Raw genomic sequence first — 23,615 nt, forward strand, 5'->3', positions numbered from 1 at the left:
ACAAAAGCATTTCCTACTCCTCGCGTGTTTATAACGAAAAGGAAGTATGTATAATGTATATATATAGTATTACCTTTTTATCCCTTTTAATCTTAAAATTATTTATCTATATCAACAAGTAATTTTATGTAACGGTCTATGATAGGAAAAGTACGAGTTAAAGTTTTGTGTTTGTAAATGTTTAACATAGAAATTTTCGAATATGTATTGGGAATATTTCGCTCCGTTTAAAAAACGTTGCATAACTTCGTTACGCGTATTTTTTTTCATCATTAGACATACAATATATTAATGTTAAAAAATACAACTGCAAAAACTTTTAAAAATATAAAAATTTCGTGACATTAAGGAAACCCTAGTTAATCAATGTTACTACGTATTTACGTATAATGAACGGACACGACAATGTATTCATGAAAACAAATATATTATTATTATTATACCATGTCGTCTGCAGTTGATATAGGGTTCAAATATATATGGCTTACAGATTGTTTTTCTAATTATTTCGATTGTTGCACGTTGTTGATCTGCGTAAATTTGGCATTTTAATGTGTATATACATCGTATAATTATTTTACGGATATGCCAGAACTGTCGATACAGGTATTATGCTCGTACTGCTGGAGTGTATATAATAAATTATAACTATATAATAAAATAATTGACGTATATTACCCTCGAGTGCTCAACAACGGTGTAATAATAGTATACTAGCCGAAAATCCGACACAATTTTGGTGAACGAAACAGTAATAATAAAAAAATAATAATACACAAGTTTTTAATATACGGTTTATTATTGATAGTTTTCTGTGAGCAATAGTTTTCCGTTTCGTATGCTGTCCCAAAACCATTGTGCGCAAACGGCGATGGCTCTCGAACTCTTCTTTTCATCTACCGCCATCGGTTTCTGTTTAACACACGCGAAATTATTCGTTTTAATATTTTAATACGACCGGGCGCAATGTGCTGAGTTTTCTTACAATATAATATTATTCTCATAAATAATAAAATTATTCGTTTGGTACATAATGTGTGTACAAATTATGCAACTGCCTCCCCTACGGCAGAATATTTCAAAGGCGGTTATATAAAGTATAAATATATATTCAAAATTATAATGCAGTTTTGGTTGCACCACCATTTTATTAGGGATGACGGGCAATTTGTTGAACAATTAACTTTCTGTAAGGTAGTTTTCAATGATAATCGTAAATGGAATTCATTCAGTTACTTTTATCAATTATTCCAATGAATGAATAGGTCTATGTCTATTATGTTTTGCAGGGCGGTGGTATTCTTCCGATTTTTAAAACTAGCAAACTATCGGGTTAACATTATGCCTATTCGAAGGAAATAATTAAATTCACCAAAGTTCTTTTGTACACCATTTAATATGAATTAAATATTGTTAAAATTGATTTTCTTGAACAATTTAAGTTTTTGAAATAAGAGTAAGTACTGAAAGTGCAGCCTACAAGTAGGTATACGAAACTAACGAACAGCTTTATAAAATACCTATACTTGAACTCGATGTACAAAAACACTTTTACTATTTCTACTCAGTTTGATAGATAAATTATCACCGTTTTAAATGAAAAATAAAATTTCTGCAAAACTACCTGAGTTATGCACTGTAGTAGCACCTTGGCTTAAATTCAAATTTATCAAGATTAAAAAGATTATTTGATCATAGATCTGTTGTCTGTTGGCATTTGTAATATGGAAATTTTTTTTTATTTTTGTAATTTAGAATATCGACATAAAATACGTGCTAAATAGTTAATGATTTTGTTACTAGTTATCCTTTTAATATAGGTATATAAAACCGTAACATAAACTTACATTCACGGACATACTATTTGTAATATATGTTGAGCAAATTAAAATATATGAATGAGTACTGACACGTCTGGAAATGCTTTCAATAATAGCTTAGTTTACCAAAAACCGTATACCTAAGCAAATGGATTATTTTTTTTTAATTTATACGTTAAAATTGTACATAACAATTTTGTCTATATTTTTTAAACCTCTTAAATTAAAACTTTCTATTTTTAATACTTAAAAACATCTCAGTATCAGTAATGCATGCATTTTAAAACTGATTTTGTATTAATACTTGTCACTTACTTTGATTAATCCAATGTGTTCTTTTTTTGGAACTATTACATGTGTAGCTGATAATTCGTCTGGTGTATTTAAATGTGTACCTCCATAACTAAACGTTGTATTAAGAAAAAATTAATTCAAACAAAGTAGTGATTATTTTTTTTTTCAATTAAAAATATCTAAAATTAATAATAATGATCTACTTATCAAGTACTATATGCGTTAGTAATATATGTTTGAAACATTAAAATACAAACATCAATCAATAATAATAAAATTATTATTGAACAATAGAGTATATGAATTTGTATAGTGCATCCATAGTATACACAGTAAATAATCTCATTTGTACTATATAAAATCAACACTATAAATTCCAATCGAATAATTATAACTTATAAGTGTATAATATAATACATTTTGTCAAATTTCTCGTTTTAAATAATTACATATTATATCGTTTTCCTATAAAACGCTATAAAATATTTAGTAGAATCTATCATTGATACACAATTAACGGCGGAGAACTTAGTACTAAAGGGTTTGCAATGTACTCGTATACTGTATAGTAATATGAAAATAAATATTTAAAATACAGTCAAAGCTCTATTTAACAAACTTGGAAGTTTTCTGAAAAAAAAATGTTGTCTTCACTCAAAAACTCATATTTACTGTACAAAATTTACACGATTATTTGTAATATACAGTATATACTATACATAATTATAGAGTAAAATAATTATTTATGTGATAATAGTAATAAATAAATACTATTGATAATATTATGTTATTAGTTGTATAAAGGAGTTAATACAAATTACAATTTAACGAAGTACCTATGATAAGGAATACGGACACACGGTATGTACAATATATACATACTCTCTCGTATGCTAATAGAAACATTTCTTTAAAAAAAATACAATTGTTTTATAAAAAAATATTATTATATAGAAAGTTTCAGCTGTATTTAGTAAACTGAAGCTTATATTATGTACATCTGTAATGAATATTGTACATAATATATATACATAAATAATAATTATTATTATAAATTTACATATATTATATTATTTATTCAAACTGGTTTTTTAAATTGAAATGATAAATTCACAAGTCTTGGGAGTAGTTTTTCAATGGAACTACAATTGTTTATTAATAATTTTAAATATTAAAGACAAAAATAGACACAATTGTTTAAATAAATAAATTTAATTAATTTTATTCACGCTCGTAACTCAATTGGACTGTTATGTATAGAAAAGCGTTTTGAGAACGTTTATTCGGGGTGAATACAATTATAAAAGTGACTATTTATAACTTTACTTACTAAATGTAAATACTGTGATCGATATACAAGTATTGTAGTATTTTTATGGTTCCGGATACTAACATGCTGTACAATAAAGACAAGAAACAACCACGTATATAATGCATCTACTTCTTACATATTAAAGGTATGTAATCGTTATTGTAAACCTGCGTACGAGATGAATGTAACAGGTATAAGTAGGTAACGGTATAAAAAGGATACGCAATAAAATATCGTAAAAACGTATTTTTAGAAATCGAATCTGGCACAACAACACGGATCCCAGTAAATAAATCAGGTAAACGCTAAAAATAATAAAATACAAACGTAAACCTTGTATAGGACATGGTTAAATTATTCAATTATTTAATTATATTTTACCAAAACGTTCTTTAGTACATACCTATTAGGTACACAAAATAATATGGTAATAAAATATAAACAAACGAGATATCTTACCCGCAGTGGTCCATCAGAAAGTTTAGCTCTTTTGGAAGGAGTTTCAGTATTTATTTTTAACGGAGAAACTTCCGAAATTCTCTAAAATGAAAAAAAAAAGCTATTATTTTGTTTTAGAAATAAAAATAAAATTTGTGTTATTTCGTACTACACGAGTTTTTTAGTTTTGGTTACATAATAAACTATAATATAATGCGTAATTAAAACTTTAGTATATTGTTATTTCCTAGCATTTATAGACAAGCTGAAATATTTAAAAGTATACGTTATAGTCGTCATACAATATGCAATCTGACTGTATAAAGTATATTATAATTCTATATACGTTTATATTTATATAATATTAAAACTATAGTGCAAATTATACTAAATTAAAGCTTTTCTAACCTACAAGGATCTATTTAAAAATATTAAAAACTGTGTATGTATAAAATAAGTGACAACTATATTTGATTTAATTAAAAAGAAGTGATTTACAGTATCAACCTTCATTTTTTTTTTTCGTTTCTCTGGTGATGCCTGTGATTCATTATCAGAACTAGTATTCTTTTCTGGATTTAGGTACGAAAAAATATTTAAATTTTCAGTTTCTTTGGATGCTTCATATAATTTCTAAAAATAAATTGTTTATTCAATTTAATTAACTTAAATTATAAAAGATACCTATATTTTAATAATATCTCGACTTACTTGCAATTCACTTAATGATGTAGCAGTTTTCCAATCTTTATCATTTCTAATTTTAGTCACTCTAGGGAATCTAATTGATATACCATTAGCCGTGTGCACTTCAGCTTGAGAAAATTCTGCTCCAGAAATTTCCCAAACTGGCATTTTCTACAAATAATATAGTCTTTAAAAAATATGTAATAAAATATTATATTTTTTTACTATTAAAAGGCCGCTAAACCAACGTCACCAATATTTGTTTTCTCTGTCTATCTCTCACATAATATAAGAACAAAGATATTACGTATTTCCACGATTACGACTCTTTAATTCAGTTTAGGGCAAAGGAATCCATTATATTATAGTTTATAAAAAAGAATATTTCCTGTGCATTGACCGGATAGAATTTTAATATTTACATTTTTAAATAACCTGTTAATGGTTAAAAATAATAGAAATTGTTTTAAATTAAAACATGTTTATATTTATAAAAAATGTAAATATTAAAAATCAATCCAATCAATGCACAGAAAATATTCTCGTTTATAAAATATATAATTTATAATAGGTGCCTTTGCTCTAAACTTAATCGGAGAGTTGTGATCGTGAAAATACAGAATATCTTTGTTCCTATATTATGTGGAAGATGGACAAAGAAAAAAATGTAAGTGTAATGGCCCCTTAAATATGTATTATAATATACACAGTAATTCAAAATGTTGGTACCTAGCTTCCTATGTCAACCTAAACTTACGTCATGTGCCCATGTCATTACTTCTTTTAGATATATGTTAAAGATACTGTTTATGTAACACCATTATCATCATTAACAACAAACTAAATTATTAGCAGTTAATTGAATGAATGAATTTGAAATTCAACTAGATGTTGCTCATGGACCAAGAGAAGTCACATAGAATATTTTAACTTTATAGGTACTTTTAAATACATTTTAAATATTATTTTTCAATTTAATGCATCGTCACTTTAAACTAAAAAACTAAAAATACGTAAGTATTTGAAATTGGACAAATCATTTTATTCACTCTGTATATATATTATTACCTACAATTTTAAGAATAAAACGATTAACAATTATGCAAATACCAATGTATTTTCTGAAAAATATAATTTAGTTTTTATGACTGTCAGATAGAATAAATAACCAGAAGGGACAAATTTGATTCCCACAAATTTTAATTAACTTTAAAACTAAGGATCAAAAAACCTCTAAAGACAGTCACAAATGATAAAATGTCATTGAGTACCTATGATTTAAACTCAATATCATTGCATACGAAAAACGAGTATCATTGGAAATGGTGTGTCATCTCAACTTTTAAGGATATTTTATAATTCATTTATATTATGCCAAGTGTGTTACTTGGTGGGTTAAATTTAATTTTGCAGAAAACTTTGAATATTTTATAATATAACAAAAAATAATTATTATAAATTATAATATATATTAAAATAATAAATCATTATTATTGTTATTAACGTAACATTAATATTGATACATAATACCATAACATACAGTAGAATAGTACAAATATGTTTATGATATAGATAGTTTAAAATTAGTATTAAATCTTTTGAAAATATCATTGTGTATGGAAATAAAATCATAGGTAACATAATGTCAAAAACTAAAAAATATTAAACTCCTTAAATTAATATTTTTTGGATAAAAATAAAATAACTTAAAACCAAAATTATTTTTAAAAAAAATGATAAGTTTTCATTCAATATTCAATTTCGTTAAAAATTTAAACTTAAAATATTTTTTTAAAACAAACTTGAATAAAAATGTATTTATTTCAATAGTTTTAGATTACTGTAAAAACAAACAAATTAGATTCTCCAATTTATATTATATTTTTAAGCTTTGTATAAAAACTTCTTTTATCAATATTTATAAAAATAACAAATTAAAGAAATTCAAATATTTTAAGTACTTATAAATAGCTTAAAATTAATTTAAATAATTATAAATTTTTATTGTGTAAAGAAAATAATAATTTTAGTAATCATGTAGTATATTTAAAATGTCTACAGTAAATAGTATTAAATAAAAAACAGTTTAAATAATCGAAACATTTTATTAAAATTGATATAATATTTTAATTTTCAAAATTTGTGTAATACATACTTTAGGATCTTCAGCTACAAAATCAGGAATCATAGTTCTATTACATTTTAACCATTCTGGAACTTTTTCAGGATCTTTACTAATTTTGATCATTTTTAATTCATCCTAAAATAGTTAAGTTTAAATATATTTAAAGATGTAAAATCATATACTATTCATTAACCACAATATAACAAAAATATAATTGATACACTTTACCATGATATTTAAATAGAGATGTGGATAAAAATAAATGTTTTGTTATCAAAATTGAGTGAACTCCTATTTTATATGTTTGAACTAGACTACTAGAGTAATAACTTTTATTTAAATATTTATGTATTATCTAGTCTATAATAAGGCTCTACAAACCGTTTATTTACAATATATTTGTTGGTTTAAGTATTAGGGATAGGTGTTAAAAATTTAAAAAAAAAACATTAATTTAATAAATGTTTTAAAAGGAATAGAAAATGAACATAAATTATATTTTATTTGAAAATTTGAAATAAATAAAATAAAGAGTAAAATTTCCCTCTAACGGTTAGGATACCTTCCAATAGCAGATGTTTATACAAGAATCGGAAACATTTTCACTACTTTTCAATGGGAAAACCTCCAAATAGAGGACACATATTTTAATATTAATTTAAAAATAATGACAAAACGAAGACAGAAAAACATTCGTACACTAATACAACGATGACAAACTTGTTCAAAACTGATTTTTTTCACACCAAATTGAATCATATTTATGTAAGTAAGCATTCCTTTTTTTTATACATTCATATTTAAATACGTATTGCTATGATATTAAAATTATTTTATTATTAAAATATTAAATAATAATATAACCTAGCACATATTTTTTACTTTTACACATTTACCATTTTTGAATTTAAAAAATGTACTACTTCTGAATAGAGGGTATCTATTATTTCACCAGTATAAAAATATACAAGGTTAGCGAATTATGTATATTTATTATACAATATGTAATGTAAGTACTCTTTTGTAGAAAATATTAATCACTAAAATCCACATCTCTATAAAAACTCATACAAATTAATACAATAATCAATATCAACATTATTATTATCTTATATTTCAAGTAGGACAATTCTAATATTGAGAGGTTCTAGGAGCATATACAAATTCAACTTGATAAGTCTATATTTTCCCAAAAAAAACAATTTTCAGCTAATTAATATTATATTTTTGATAATAAATAATAATAAATTATAATAGTGTCAAATAAATAACAACAAACAATAATATTTCAAAATAACTATTTTAGTAAAATTATTGGAGAAATGTTTAAAATTTGAATATAATTATATTTTACTTGTAATCTTTCTAGTGTTTTATCATCGTGACCACCGTGTACTTTTGTCACCGTACACCATTTCTTTTTAGTTTCATTATAGCAACCCATTAAAAATATGGACATCATACCACCTATTTATTCAATACAGCATAAGTTTCAATGATTCAATTTAAACTCTGATTCTTAATATAATACCTTTATTTCCAGTACCAAACCAAGCACCAAGAACTACAAGATCTGCAGAATCGGCAATTGATCCATCAAATAAGTAGTCTTTTTTAATTTTTTTCCAATGTCGCTTTCCAGGCTCATAAATTCCCTTAAATTAAAATAAATGAATAAAATATATGTATACAATGAACATATATATTAAGAAGTTAATTATGATATAGGCTTTTATAAATTTTAATTTTTAAACAAAATACTTAGATATTATATATGTTAATTAATCTTAATTTTGACAAGTTTAATAGATTATTTATCTTTTAATAATTAGGGTTTAGAAATCATGAATATTGTCCCTTTAAAATTTCTTAGATATTAAAGTAAAAAATTAAGCACAGTAAAATTAATTTAATAAAAATAGGATTTTGATCAACACTAATAAAATATTTTTCAAGTTATTAGCAATTTGTGTTTGTATTTAAATATCTTTAAATATTAATATATACATTTTTAATAGAAAATAAATAATCTAATGCAGAAAATACATTGAAAATTCATTTAATATAATATTTAAAAAAATCTTATTAATTTCTCAATGAAATTTAAGAGTTGAGCAATACTATCTATGTAATTGTTCAATTAAATTTATCAAAAATACGGAGACAGATAATTGAGTTTAAACATTTTTAATATAATGTGAATTATTTATAAAAGAAAAATGTTTTAAATATAATGATTTATCATTGATTCACATACCATTGAGGCATATTTAATTTTTTTTTATTATACTATACTTATACTTGAATGTTTGAAAATTTAATGTTTAGGCCAAATTAAAAGGAAAAAAAAATGGAGTCTTAACTAAAATAAATTTATATTTAAATTTAAATAATCAATAAACTTACTGTTAGGTCCTTTAATACTAATCCCTCTAGACCTTGTTTCAATACATATTCTACCATTAACTTAAGTTCTTTAGTATTCTAAAATAAATTTCAATAAATTGTAGATAATTATTTTACACTATTGTGCATTTTAAAATGTTATACTAACGTGCAACTCTTTAACTTCTGAAAACATGATATGTCCTTTGATTGGAGTCATATTCTGTATCAGAATTTTTTTTCGTTCTACAATTGATCTGAAATTCATTAATTTCTTCTATATAGATTATATAATTACATACTTAGTATTGTAGACCGACTTCCTTCTCCTCCCACCATTCCATATCATATAATCAAATGTTACTATAATTCTTTTGTGTATTCATTATTATAAAATCATATTGCAGTGACTTAACAGGCACTGGACACATAGTTAAACCTAACTTGGATTCTTTCTTTTACAGATATAGATAGCAATATTTTTCCCTAATATTTTGATAATGGACCTTAATGGAGCCTTAATTTAAACTCAAAATAAGTAATATAATTGCAAACATATGTACATACTACATATTACGTCACAGCGCTGATGGTCACAACAATGAGGCACAAATTTTGATAACTAAATAGGATAATTCTGTATCAACGATAACGATAACTAGGGCTGTGATTAATATGTAATAAAAAACCAAAAACATGTACATATATATGTAGTTAAAATGGCCAAAATATGTAGTATAAAATAAAAATTTTAAATTATGTTAACGTGTAAAATTAAAATTAAATTCTAAATAATTTTTGAATACCTAACATACAATTAAATGTTTTTGATTTCTAATAAATATAATTTAAAAAATATAAAATATAAAGATATTTTCACAATCACGCGAACAAAAGGTACTGACACCATTGGCTGCTTGTGCATATGTGCGATGGTGCGGTCGCACTCCCTACAGGAATTAACAATTTATAGTACAAATATATTTATAAAATGAATAGGTACATATTTGAGTGCATAGTATATTATACATTAACAAATTAACAATTAAATATATTTTTAATTTTTATTAAAATTATTTTCATAATTTATTAGAATATCGTTACGAACTCGCGATGTTATTATACGGGTATATAGATAGCTATATAGGCCCATAGAGTAATTACTCTATGTATAGAGTAATAGGCCTATGCAACGCTGCAGCTTGCGCGACATTTTGAATCGCACATAAAAATACCGGTTTCCCGTATAAACTATAGGTATAATATTAATATACGAGTAATAATAATATTATCACGATAACGCGGCGGTTATAGAAGCTTATGTGTGGTGAATTTTGTCGCTCAAATCGGACGGCAACAATGCGCGACGTGTTTAATTTTGTGTTATTATTTTATCATTTAAATTTTTTGTGTGATGTATTATTGTTCTTAAATTTTTTCATCGCACTCCTGTGCTAAACTACTACGAGCCGCCACTGTCTGACACTGTTGAAAATTCGAAAATATATTTTTTCTAATAATTGTTGAATATAAAGTATAATCTAAGATCATTAATGTATAGTTATCGAACGGAAACAAATAAGATAAACTATATTCAAGTTATTAATATTTAACTAATACTTTCATATACTTATTTTGCTATGCACTATACACTTACAATTTTTACGAGTACTATTATCAAAGTATAAATGTATAATACTAAATACTACTAAACCACCGAAATTGTCAAAATGTACGAAATATGTAAAAACATGTACAATAGAATATGTTTTATTTTATTGCAAATCACGTGAAATGAATTTATCATTTGCAATACTTAATTTATCATATTTTAGTAAAAATATGTATTTACATACAAATCCCAGCCCTAACAATAACATTAATTGAGTATATTCATAATTATGTATGATGTATGTTTAATTACATGTATACCTATTATAATCGTATATATTAATATTTATTGTCAGTTTTTTTCCATAAAAATACAACAATTTTTATATTTATATACTTGAATTTGACTAAAAAATATTAAAGCTTATCTATAACATATACTTTATATGGTTCTGTAAGACTGTTACTATTTATAACATACAATTTTTTCTGTATAAATGTTACAGATAATTATGGAAAAGAAACTACATGACTAAACCCTGGATAAACCTTAGAATGTACGAAAATAATATGAAAAAGGCAATAAGTTACATTTTGAGCTCAAAAAATTACAGAAAATGTATGCTGAGATAAATAATGATTAACATTATTAACATATTTATACTCTAATTAAATTAACTTATAAACCGCTTTTGGTTTAATTAAAAATCACAAATTTAAAAGTATTTTAAGTAATATTTTGAATAAAAGAAATGTTAAAATAAAAATTATAAATATGCAGTATTTAAGTTCTTTTTATGCTCAATCAAATTAATATAATTTATTTATTTAATAATCTAAAACAAAAAATTAATGAAGACTAATAATTGTTTTGTTTAAAGTTAATGTTAATTTTATTGTAAACATTCTTACTGATTGTGAATGAATTTCAAATAAGTATATGTATCAAGGTATCGTAAAAAGATTAATTGCGTAATGAATTGTTAAAAAAGAAAATAATTAACTGTTAACATTAATTTCATATAAATTAATATTTATTATCCTTACCTGTCTAACAATGATTCGCCATTGTAATACATGCAGTCAAAAACAAACAGACAAGGATTAGCGTCTTCAAATTTACTTTTCTATGAAAAAAAAAATTAACTGTATTAGTTAAACTTATAAATGCTTTATTATAAGAGTTAAGATACCTTATGAATTCCTAAGGTGCCAAATGGTAAAGGTTTATTAGTTTTATGATCATACATTAATACTTCACAATCTAAAATAATCTCTTTTCCATGCTGAAAAGCTTTAGGAATATACTGTTTAAATAAATCAACCTGAAATTAAAATTTAAAATTATCAATATTTAAATATAAATTATGTGTCTACATAGGTAATAGATAACGGTTTTTAATATGTAGGTATACAATATATATGAGTAAAAGTTTATGATAATTACTTTATGTCCCAAGACTGGTTTTAAACTTCTTGAAAAAAATTTAAATTCTTTTTCACTTTTATGCAGTTGAACACGTTCACCATCATATTTAATTTCTGAGTATACACCATTAGGACACTTTTTAAAAAAATCATCCAAATTTTTGCATGGATCAGCCTAAAACAATGAAATAAATAAAAAATAAAAGTTTGAAGTTAAATGGAAAACAACTTACCAACATTGGCAAAATCGGTGTTAACAAAGATAATTTAATGTTCATTTTTCCATTACTAGCTACCTTAGATAAATCACATGAACATGCATTTTGTACAACAGATTTTAAATCATGTGATGTTTGGTATGCTTCATATGCATCTGAATGAAGTGCCCCTAAACTGAAAATACAATACATGTATATACAATTAGCATAAATCAAAAAAAAAAATGTACCTACAAGTTATGTATAGTGTATACCTATTTATAAAAAATATATATTGCATATATTTTAATGAGCTATTATTATTATTTATTTATTTTGTACTTTTTATAGTATTCATTTGTTGCTGTTTATGTTATAATAAAATATTGTTGAATATAAACAAATCAAAAAAATACTAAACTGAATTGACTTTTAATAACAAAAATATTTTGATTGTATATTTGTATAATTATTAAACAAAGAGATCAAAAACTGTTATTAAAAGTCTAGAAAAGACAGAAAACAATAACTGATTTTTAAAATTCATCTTGGCTATCCCAAACAAAACATAACATACAGTCATACAAATTTCTATAAACAAATTCTTTATTCAACAATGTATAATGATAGAATAATTATTTTTTATAGCTATGTATAATTTAAGTATTTAAATTTTATTTTATCAAGTTTTAAATTGTGACATTTATGGAGAATAAGTATGCTTTAAAACCTAAGTAGTCTAAGCTCTAATGTTTTGGTAAATATATTCAAATACATTTTTACAATATTTATCTACTATAGATTTATTATAGTAGTTTAATTTTATTAACTTAAGAATTTAAGCAACTTCAGATATATTTATACTACTCTTTTAAATATTAATATCATACGCTTATTTTATTCGCGGAAGGAAATAAACAGAAGAAAAGAGATATTTAAATTTTCTCAATGTTTTTCCCGACACCAGAACATTGATTAATTTAGTGCATAATATTATTTTGTATTTATAGATTTTTAATTTTAAGAGGATATAAGATTTCTAAATAAATAATTCATAATCTTTATTTATTTTAAAGATAAATACAAATTTTAATAGTAATATGCCTTAATGCATCATATTAAAAACTTTGTAAATTAAAAATAAAACATGGTTTTTAAGATTTTAATCTTGTATTCGTGTTTTGAATTTTATTCATGACCAATAACATTTACAATTCAAATTCTATAAAGCTATACTATGTATTATAGTAGTTATTTATTATAATTTTAAAATAATTAGTAGATGTGATAGTAAGCATCTATAGAAAATTATATTAATATTGAATAACCGCCTAATCGATAATCCAAATAATATCCATGGCCACTTTAGAAATGCATTATATAAAATTATCTTAGGCGAGTCGCGGGTTCACTCTTGTAGTAAATAATTTAAAATAAACTTAATATAATTTTTAATATAAAAATATTTGCAAATTCAAAAATAAATAATAATAATAAATTTATATTTTACGTTTTTATTCGCATCACATTAATTTCCTTTAATTGCATTCATGTCATTATATATTTACAGGATTAAAGTTCGAACCCTAGTCATAACATCCTCAAGATAAAATTATATAAAAATATTTGTACTGTAACAGTAACTTGTAATTTTAAACTTTATACATTTTTTAAACTAATTTTAATTAAATATTTTTTGCCGTCGCCGGAAATTTGATTCATCCCACACTTCTACCTAAAACACGGTTCATCACTATCTACTTATAAAGTTGCAATAAACCAATAATAATCGATTAACTGAAATAATAATACAAATTATGTCCAACTAAGTCACGTTCATAAAATATAATATATGCATCAATTTTAAAACAATATTACAAACTTGTAACTTTAAAAAATAGACCCTCGATAATATGACTTTTTATCGTTAAAAATTATAGATTCGCTGGCAGAGGAATACGTAAAAATAGGCCTTTCAGTGCAAATTATTACGCATTAAAACGCACAATGACTTATTCATGTATTATTCTTGTAATATCGTATATCGTATGTATATAAATGTACTAGGTTAAGATAGGATTTATATATTATGATCTATTGTTTTAATAAAAGCAAAAAATAACAAAAATTATTATTGATAACATAGGTAATATCATGGCAGAACCGATGTACCTATAAATTATTTATGTATATAGCAGTTTAACCTGTCTGACATTGATGATAAACGGCTTTAATCCGCGTTCCTATTGAATTACAATCGACATTAGAAATGTAAATGCTATTTTAGGTTATATGTTACCTAGGCTATATGTTTATGTTTACAATATTTCACCATTTTTGACTTGTTGGATTGTTATTTTTTTACAGATATTAAACTAGGTAGCCCATTATTGAGTTCACTTGTGAAGAAAGAGTAAAATTGAATCAAGACTGGGAGACTGGAGTATATAACACAATAAATATTGTTATTTACTTATTTGTTATAATATAATATATATTGATATATATTATAAGACTGTATTGATTGCAGTGTATTATAAGAAAGGTCAAATTTTCAAAGAATAATTAATAATTAACTAATTCATAAATTCGTTACTTAAAGATCACAATGTTAAGGACTTAAATGTACTTTAACTCAGGGCACTAGTTTAGGGGCGGCAAATTTCGAATAAGCCAAATTTATTTAATTATTTAATTATCTAGTATACAGAAATGTGTTCATTACTTAACAAATACAAAAATAAAACCAAAATAATATTTCATGTTAAATAAAGATCTTAGTAAACGAATATTGATGCAATAGAAATTACAGATGAGTTAGTAAGTTATCCGAGTTATTAAAACCCAATAATACCCCATTAGAAGTATTACAAATTATTTTAACGATACCTGTATTAGTTGCATCAGGTAAAAGAAGTTTTTCTAAATTAAAAATAATTAACAATTATTTGAGGTCTTCCTTGCTACAATTTATATTGAAAAAGAAGAAATGAAGAAAACATTAAAAATGTATTGACTGATTTTGCATAAGGTTCGAAAAATAAATTTAATTTAAAATATTTTTAATTTTGAAATTAAATAATATTTTTTCAACATATAAATAAATATTTGTTGTTAATGTATGATAACGATAATGAATGTCAGTTAAAAATATGACTTGTACTATTTCAAAATATTTATTTTAATTTTATAAAGAAAATTGAGGTCCTTCAAAACATTTTTTTTTTTTTAATAAAAACAAGGATTTTGTCGATAAAAATGAATGTCCATATTTCATATAATCCCCTTCTCTCCAAAATATTAACTTTTGAATAGGGCAACGAAAATTAGCCTAGGGTAGAAAAAATCTAAGGCCAGCCCTGGGTACAATAATAGTATAACTTGTGGAACACGAAAATCTAAGTCGTTTATGAGAGGGTTCACACATAAGAATTAAATCATATAAAACTTACCTACTGCGCAACTCTTATTGTAAATTTAATTTTAGATTCTGAGTGGAGCAATAAATGTATTGATTTTATTATTATTATTATTTTTATTTTTTGTGTGTGTGTATTATTGTATTATTAATACACGATACGATGTCGATAAAATGCTTCCATTTTCAACAAGGGGTGATTTTGGATATCAAATTGGATCTAGTTTGTACTTTAGAGAAGTCAAACTTAGAAATATTCAATATTTTCTATTTACAATAAATTTTATTTTGACTACTTATTTTTGAGCTATTTATAGAAGCATAAAGAATTTTCATTTTTTTTTATATAAATTTGGACTAAAATTATTTGTTAGATAGAAATACTTGAAGATTAAATACAAAACCTCATACGTTGTTTTATTTTTTAATTAAAAAATATCAAAATTCCATAGTCACAATATTTTTTTATAAACATTTACAGTTAGAATTTTGACAACATTTATAAAAGCCGAGAAAATTAGTGATTATTTTGTAGTTAAAAATTTATAAAAATTTTAGTTTTTATACCTAAGATTTAAAAATACAATTTTTTTTTATTAGTTGTTCAATCTATAGGTATGTGGAAAAAATTCTGCTGAAGACAAAATAATTTTTATGAGCATTTCAAGTTCAAATATTTACGATTGATATTCACCCATAAACTAATTATTTTTTCTCAAATAATTTTTGATATTTTATTGAATTTCAAAAAAAAAAAATAATAATAACGGTAATTATTTGAAATTTTCACCAAATGTTTATATTATCTTTTTCATTATATGATACAATTTTAAAATTGTTCAACTCATTTATCTATGGGGCGATGTGGGGAGGGGGGCTTAGCAAACCAATGTGCATATTACCCTCTCAGAATTATTTATTGTCTATTTCGTTCAGGTTAATTGTTCTTATAATATATTGAACTTATAGCTTATGATAATAATACTAAAATTATTACTTTCGTGAGTCCACCACAAAATAATACGTTAAAAATGTATAGTAGGGTTTTACCTCTCCGCCCCTAATATATTGTATCACTCTACGTCTATGATCTCAATGAATAACGATACAAATATTAATTTTGTACGGGATGAACAAGTTAGATGCATTTATTATTAATTATCATTAAAAATATTATGACATGAAGTAAGTAAATTACGTGAATCATTGATTATGTTACGTTTTTATTTAGTTAGTATATCTAAATAATTTTTATATGCATCTGTAGTTACAAAATCGCGAAAAATTACAATCTATTTAGAGTTGAAAATTCATAAAAAAAATTTCTTTTTGATCTGTTTAGAAAATTTAATACAAGATTCTTCTAAGTAGTTCATATTAGAACTATACAATCTAAACAATATATGAACAATTATTTTTTATAGACATTTTAAGTTCCAATTTGGATAAAATTACTTATTTAAATGATAAATAATGATACCTATGTTAATTATTTTGTTGTAATTTAAAAACAATATTCATGGAAACTCAAACTCTTATATATTTTATATTTGTAGGAATTTAATAGGATTTTGATTTATTTTTATCTTTTTATATTATCTATTTATGATGGCATAATAGATACTATAAAAAAAAATCTAATTTTTATATTTTACAGTGTTTATAGAAAGATGTTATTAAATTGTGTGTTATATAAATTAATGTTATATTAAAATAATAAATGTAATATTTTTGGAAAAAATTATATCAACCTATAATATTATAACCTTTTACTAAAAGTAAAATAAATGACTTTAATAGCTAGGTATATCAATAAAACATTATTACTTGGTGATTTAAGTTATATAAGCTGATAGAACGTTTCCGCTCAGAATAGTACAATGATATATTATTGAATTCAAATTTAACACACCAATAATAGTGACACAGTCGACACCGACTCATATACAGTAGAACGTACTCACTTACCTAACTTTTTTTTTTATTTTGTATACACGATAAAGAATTGAAAATTTTTAAATTTTTAACTTTGAGTCTTGAGAATGGTTATTGATGGAAAATTATTGGATCTAGTTTATACTTTAAAAAGGTAAAATTCAAACTGAGAAAAACAAACAAAAAATTAAGGAAAAACGAGAAATTTTACGCAAAAACAGTATTTGATAAAATCATTTGTATTTTATGTAGAAACTTAAATTTCACCAAAAGTTTATATTAGACTATTAGAGTTACTCATACAATTTCTAATTTTTTATATATATTGACTATTTTTGAGCTATTTATAGATAAATACATTTTTAATTGTTTTTGCTATTTTCTATAAATGTCAATTAAACATTTTTCTCAAAATACTTGAAAATGTAATATAATTAGGTTTCTTATAAGTTCTTCAGTTAACAATTAAAAAATATTGAAAATACAGTTAAAATATTTTTTTTTATAAGCGTTTAAAAAGAACTGATGAAATTAGATCAATGTAATAAAAATTAGAACGAATATAGCTAATTAATTAAAGTCTTTAAAGTTTAGATGAACAAATTATAATATGATAGCCCCATTTAATAATGGTCTACAACTCATCTATTAATTTGAAATATTTATTAACTTATTATTTATCTATATTGCATAAGTAAATATGTTAAAACAAATTAATTAAAAACTCATTAAAAATTCGATTTTCAGCGAAATTTTCAGAAAAATATTTTGCTCCAGATTATAAAATAAAAATGTATGCCATTATTAAAAAAATAAATATCTTACGGTAAAAAAAAAAATAAGTAAAAATATTACTTTTTTTCGGAAATATGCTAATTTGTAATAACTTGAATAAAACTTAACGAATTAAAAAGTGTTCATTATTAAAATAAACTCGGAGAATTATTAAAATAAATATTGCATATTTAACATTTTTAAAGTGAAATAACCATATTATATTTAGATATGAACACTTCTCTTAATTAATTATGTATTAGGATCATTAAAAATGCTCTTTAAGGCAAAGAAATGTCCATAAACATTTCTTCGTTTTAAAAAAACAAACTTAAAAATTTGTTATAATTATATTAAATGTTAAGAGGATGTCAGCGCAATATACGTATGTTTTCTCTCTCAAACCCATGCGCAACATAAATAAAATATTTTCAACTAAAATCGTTTTTTTACGATTTTAGAGTAAACTTAGAGTAAAATCACCTATAACAAAAATTATAGAGGATAATATTTTTGAAAGAATGATATATCATATTTTTATTTTATTGTTATTTGATTTTGTATTCGACTTTCAAAATAAAAAAAAAATGTAAATTCAAATGATGTTTAAATTGTTTTGAAACAATATTAAGACAAATCGATATGTCATACCCTCAAAAATATTATTCTCAATTGTTTTTGTAATGGGTGATATAACTCTAAGATTACTCAAAAACATAAAAATAAATGATTCTGCGTAAATGCGTTTTGTTTTTATATCATATTATAATAACTTACATAAATTTTGGTCCACAATTAATTCTGAGATCATGCATAACCAGTCGAATTATCATTTTCAAATCATTCCCAGTACATCTGTAAAATAAATTATATTTAATCTAAAATTTAAGTTATTTTAATTTAGTATTAATAAAGATATGTAGCTTAACTTACAGCGTTGCGATTGATTTAAAAAGCGCCATTTGTGCAATTTCAGTAGTTTCCATTGATAATTTATCGAGAAAACTGTTTACTTTAGCTAATGTTAAAGTTGATTTTGATGCTGGTTTCGCATCAACATTATTACTTTTTTCAAAAAATATTCTTATCGTTTCAGCAACATCCCCCTTTTCAAATCTTCTAGCATTAAGTTTACATTTTGTTTGAACAACTTTTAACAATTAAAATAAATTACAGAAATTAATAAAAATAATTACACATACTACGTATAACATAAGGTATTATCGTATTGCTATTCATTAAATATATTATAGACACAATGAAGAAATTAAGTTTTATAAAAAAATAAAGTTTAATCATTTAATAATTATGTATTTATGGAACATTAATGAATAAAATAAAATAATTATTTTTACTTGACTGAATAATTTAATCAGTTGTTTTGAATGTAGATTGTAAATTCTTTTTTCTGAATTGGGTAACAACATTTTACACCATAAAAACATACTTTCTGCACGGGTTTCATTTGACTGTTCTGTATAAACACCACAAATAATTTATTAAAATTTAAAAATATATATAAGTACACGTATTGATACAGTTATATCGCAATCATAATAGAGTTGGATGTTATAAGTACTATTCAATTTTGAATTATATCGTGGATATTATATTAACTCAAAACTACATTTTAATTAACTGTAAAACAAATCATTTAACAAAATATAAAATTTCGGTTTATAGTATCCAAAATTCTAATTAAGCATACAAGATCAAATAAGCTATTAACATTAAGTATATAAGTGCATATAACAACTTTTTAAGATAAAAAAACAAATTAATAAGGACAAAAATATACAACAGCTAAAATTAATTTTGAATACTTTTATTATTTTAACAAAACATCACAACATAAACACATACATAATAATTATAGAACATACCTTTAGATAAAATACTGTGAATAAATTCTTTAAAAATCGACGTTTTTTGAAGATGACTATTTTCCTGCGAGAGACTCAAACACAGTTTTCGAAAGTCTTTAAAATAATAATCTTGCGTTTGTGGCAGCGACGGCGAAGGTTTTGTTTTCGATTTATTTTTTTTGTTGTGTCTTTTTGTTAGGTTCGTCGTCATCGTGTGTTTTAAGTTTCTCCTTAGGAACTGAAATATAAAAAATACTCATACTCACATTTCAATTTGTAGTTGCTAATACGTATACGTTTAAAATTAATTATTTCCATATCCTACTATCAGGGAACGTCGTAAATATTTCATTTTGGTGTTCCATAGACAGTCCATCCCATCCACCAATATCGTCCACACAGGTAATTTTCGCCGTCGATGCTCTCTGCTTAGAAAATACAGTTACTAAACACTGTGGATGATGCCAAGCCATCATTTTTCCATCACCAAATGGATTTGCCATAACTTTGGCGATCCTCAACGTTCCTTGATTTAAAACTTCTTTACACTTTTTACATTTTGCCCTGTTGCTCTTAGATTTTTCGGCAACGAAAAGTTTGTCATCGGACATTCCTTCCATATTGTCAAGCTATAAAATAAACATATTGAATAAGAATAATTTAATTTGAGCACTTGAAAATGTAAAAAGAAAATAACGATGCTAATGTAAGGAAATAAAGTTAACCTATATAATATCAGTTGCACCGTTCAGCGAAATTAAATTAAATAAGCAGTCACCAAAGAGATTTCATCGTTTAGGTTTGAAAATAAAAATCCGATAAAAAAAATCCAGACGTGATACGGAGACGAACACTTGTCTCACTTCACATTATAGTTATAACGAAAAAACCGTCAGAGTTTTTTAACAGTATTAAGTCTTTACGTAGTCATTTTTAACAATACAACAAAATAAACAAATACCGTTTTCATTCAATACACGTGTTTGTCGTTAATTAAATTGCTCTAGTTTTCAGTATATTCCGTAATTTTATCAAAAAACTATTAGACCACTTCATTCTAATGATATTCTATTTACCATACCGATTAATTGAAAAGTACAGCTTTTCATCAATACACGTGGTTTGTCATACATTTAACCACAAACTATATTTTCGAAATTATTTGAAATGTTATCAAACCCTATTAAAATTTCAATGAAATGGTTCAAATATTTATAATTAATGTATAAAATCTTTTAACTCTTCACAACAATGTATTTAACTCAATACTAAATTATTACTAAGATTTAAAACTATTTTATTATATCATCATAATAACGGCCCAAACAAAATAATATCATTAAGAAACAATAAATTTAAAAAAATATATTCTATATGATCAAAAAAATCTAATTAATATGTAATGTAACTAAAGAACTATGTAAAAAGTATCAAAGTAGGAAGATATTCCTGAACATTATAGTTACTTATAAGTTATAATATATGTTTATTAGAATATTTATCAATAAAATTAATTATAATTAAATAAAAGTAATACTGTGATATTACCAGTGACGTATTTTTTTTTTTTTTTTTTGGGGGGGGGGTCCACGGTGTCTGGACACCCCCAAACCAAAAAAAAACATTCAATATTTAATGTTGATAAATATTGAAGGGAATTCGGCAAACAATAATATGTGATTCGTTATGAATTAATTTAATATTATATAGTCATAAGCTAATTTTAAATTAGTTCATAATGAATTACATATTATTGTTTGCCAAATTCTTTTCAGAATTTATTGACATTAAATATTGAATTTTTTTTTATATAAATAAGTCATAAACTAATTAGGAAGGAAAATAAATTTAATTTTAAATAATGTACTTATTATCCTATTATATTTTTAATTATTTATAAAACTGTTATTCTTATAGTATCATTGGTATCGAATTTAACAAACAAAATACATAGTAATAATTATGTTTACAGTAGGTATTATACCTGTATGATTTAAATTACATAAAAATTACTACTTTTAATTAAATAAATAAAAATGTTTCATTACAAAATTTGATGAGTATATTATGAGCTTTGTGGTAGTAGATGTAAAACAGAAATATTGCAACCAATTAATAAATAAGTATATACCAATATTATCTGGAAACCTCCCCCCCTAAAAAAAAAACATACAAAATACGCCACTGAATATTGTAACATTGTAGTATAAAATAATTAAAGACAAATATTAAAAATAAATACGTACGTAATTTGCACTTATAAGTTTAATAATTTTTGTAATTCCATACGAAATTCCCATTAATTATTAAACAAATAAATAATTTCTAAAACAACAACACCTGGGACCGATTTAGAATGTGGTAAAAATAATTGATTGAAAATAATAACAAAGTGACTAATCAAAACAGTCACAAGCCTAACCACTCAACATGCATTATGCACAAATTACCATCATTTTATTATATTATTTCATTCACTTTAAATCGAATAATTCAATTTACGAATTTCATAATAACATTACAATAATGTTTTAACAAAATATTTGTATACACCTTAGCTATAGTATACTGATGTAAATATGGTATAAAATGTATATTTTTTTACATAATAACAAAATGATCCAACTAAAACTTAATTAGGTATTAAATCTATTAAATTATATAATATTATATAAAAAAAAATAAAAATAAAAATTTTATTATAATACACGTGTGCATGATACATTTATTATTATTTATCACGTATATATTATTATTTATATTTATCTTATGAAAACAAATCTTCAGGGAAATTTCAATTCAATATTTACGGCTAACCCGTAAATTGAATGATTTATGTTATAACTCATCTATGCAACATGATTCATACAAATATTATAAAATTATATACCTATACAATGTGGGTAGGTAAATTGCAAAAATATATTTTTAAAGAAGTAGATAACATGTATATTTGATAAAGTTTTTTTATTATTATTATTATTATTATATTAAAATGCATTGTGTATATCACGAATATTAGGATAATTATAATTATGAACGTGCTAATCATTATTATTTTTATAGCAATATTTTAATTACTTTATCGCAAATAAAAGTTTATTATTTTTAAATTGTGTACGAATCAATATTTAAAAACATCATATTATACTTTGAAATCAAATGATTATATTTTGTCAGAGAAGATTATATTGAGATTTTAGAGCCAAATACTTTTTTAAATCATATTGTAATCACTAATCATAATTATATGCGATTTACTTTCTGATAATTATTTCTATTGACATCTTTCCTCTTATAGAAAATTCTCGCAGGCCGCAAATTCC

General features: G+C 23.5%; 1 protein-coding gene across 1 annotated transcript; it reads right to left on the reverse strand.

Moving 5' to 3' along the window:
• Positions 1-653: 653 nt before the first annotated feature.
• Positions 654-20,937, reverse strand: LOC113555610 (DNA ligase 3). The gene is given in 22 exon segments (XM_028188639.1): positions 654-912; positions 2,136-2,223; positions 3,649-3,731; positions 3,886-3,966; positions 4,363-4,497; positions 4,576-4,722; positions 6,707-6,811; positions 8,031-8,143; positions 8,208-8,331; positions 9,083-9,160; positions 9,231-9,318; positions 11,720-11,799; positions 11,866-11,997; positions 12,120-12,275; positions 12,334-12,493; positions 19,202-19,279; positions 19,358-19,538; positions 19,541-19,574; positions 19,780-19,898; positions 20,308-20,471; positions 20,473-20,527; positions 20,615-20,937. Coding segments are annotated over 22 exon segments (2,610 nt in total). The 5' UTR covers positions 20,910-20,937; the 3' UTR covers positions 654-798.
• Between the last annotated feature and the right edge of the window lie 2,678 nt (positions 20,938-23,615).

The sequence above is a fragment of the Rhopalosiphum maidis genome, chromosome 3 (genome assembly GCF_003676215.2).
Source record: "Rhopalosiphum maidis isolate BTI-1 chromosome 3, ASM367621v3, whole genome shotgun sequence".
Classification (NCBI taxonomy): Eukaryota; Metazoa; Arthropoda; class Insecta; order Hemiptera; family Aphididae; genus Rhopalosiphum; species Rhopalosiphum maidis.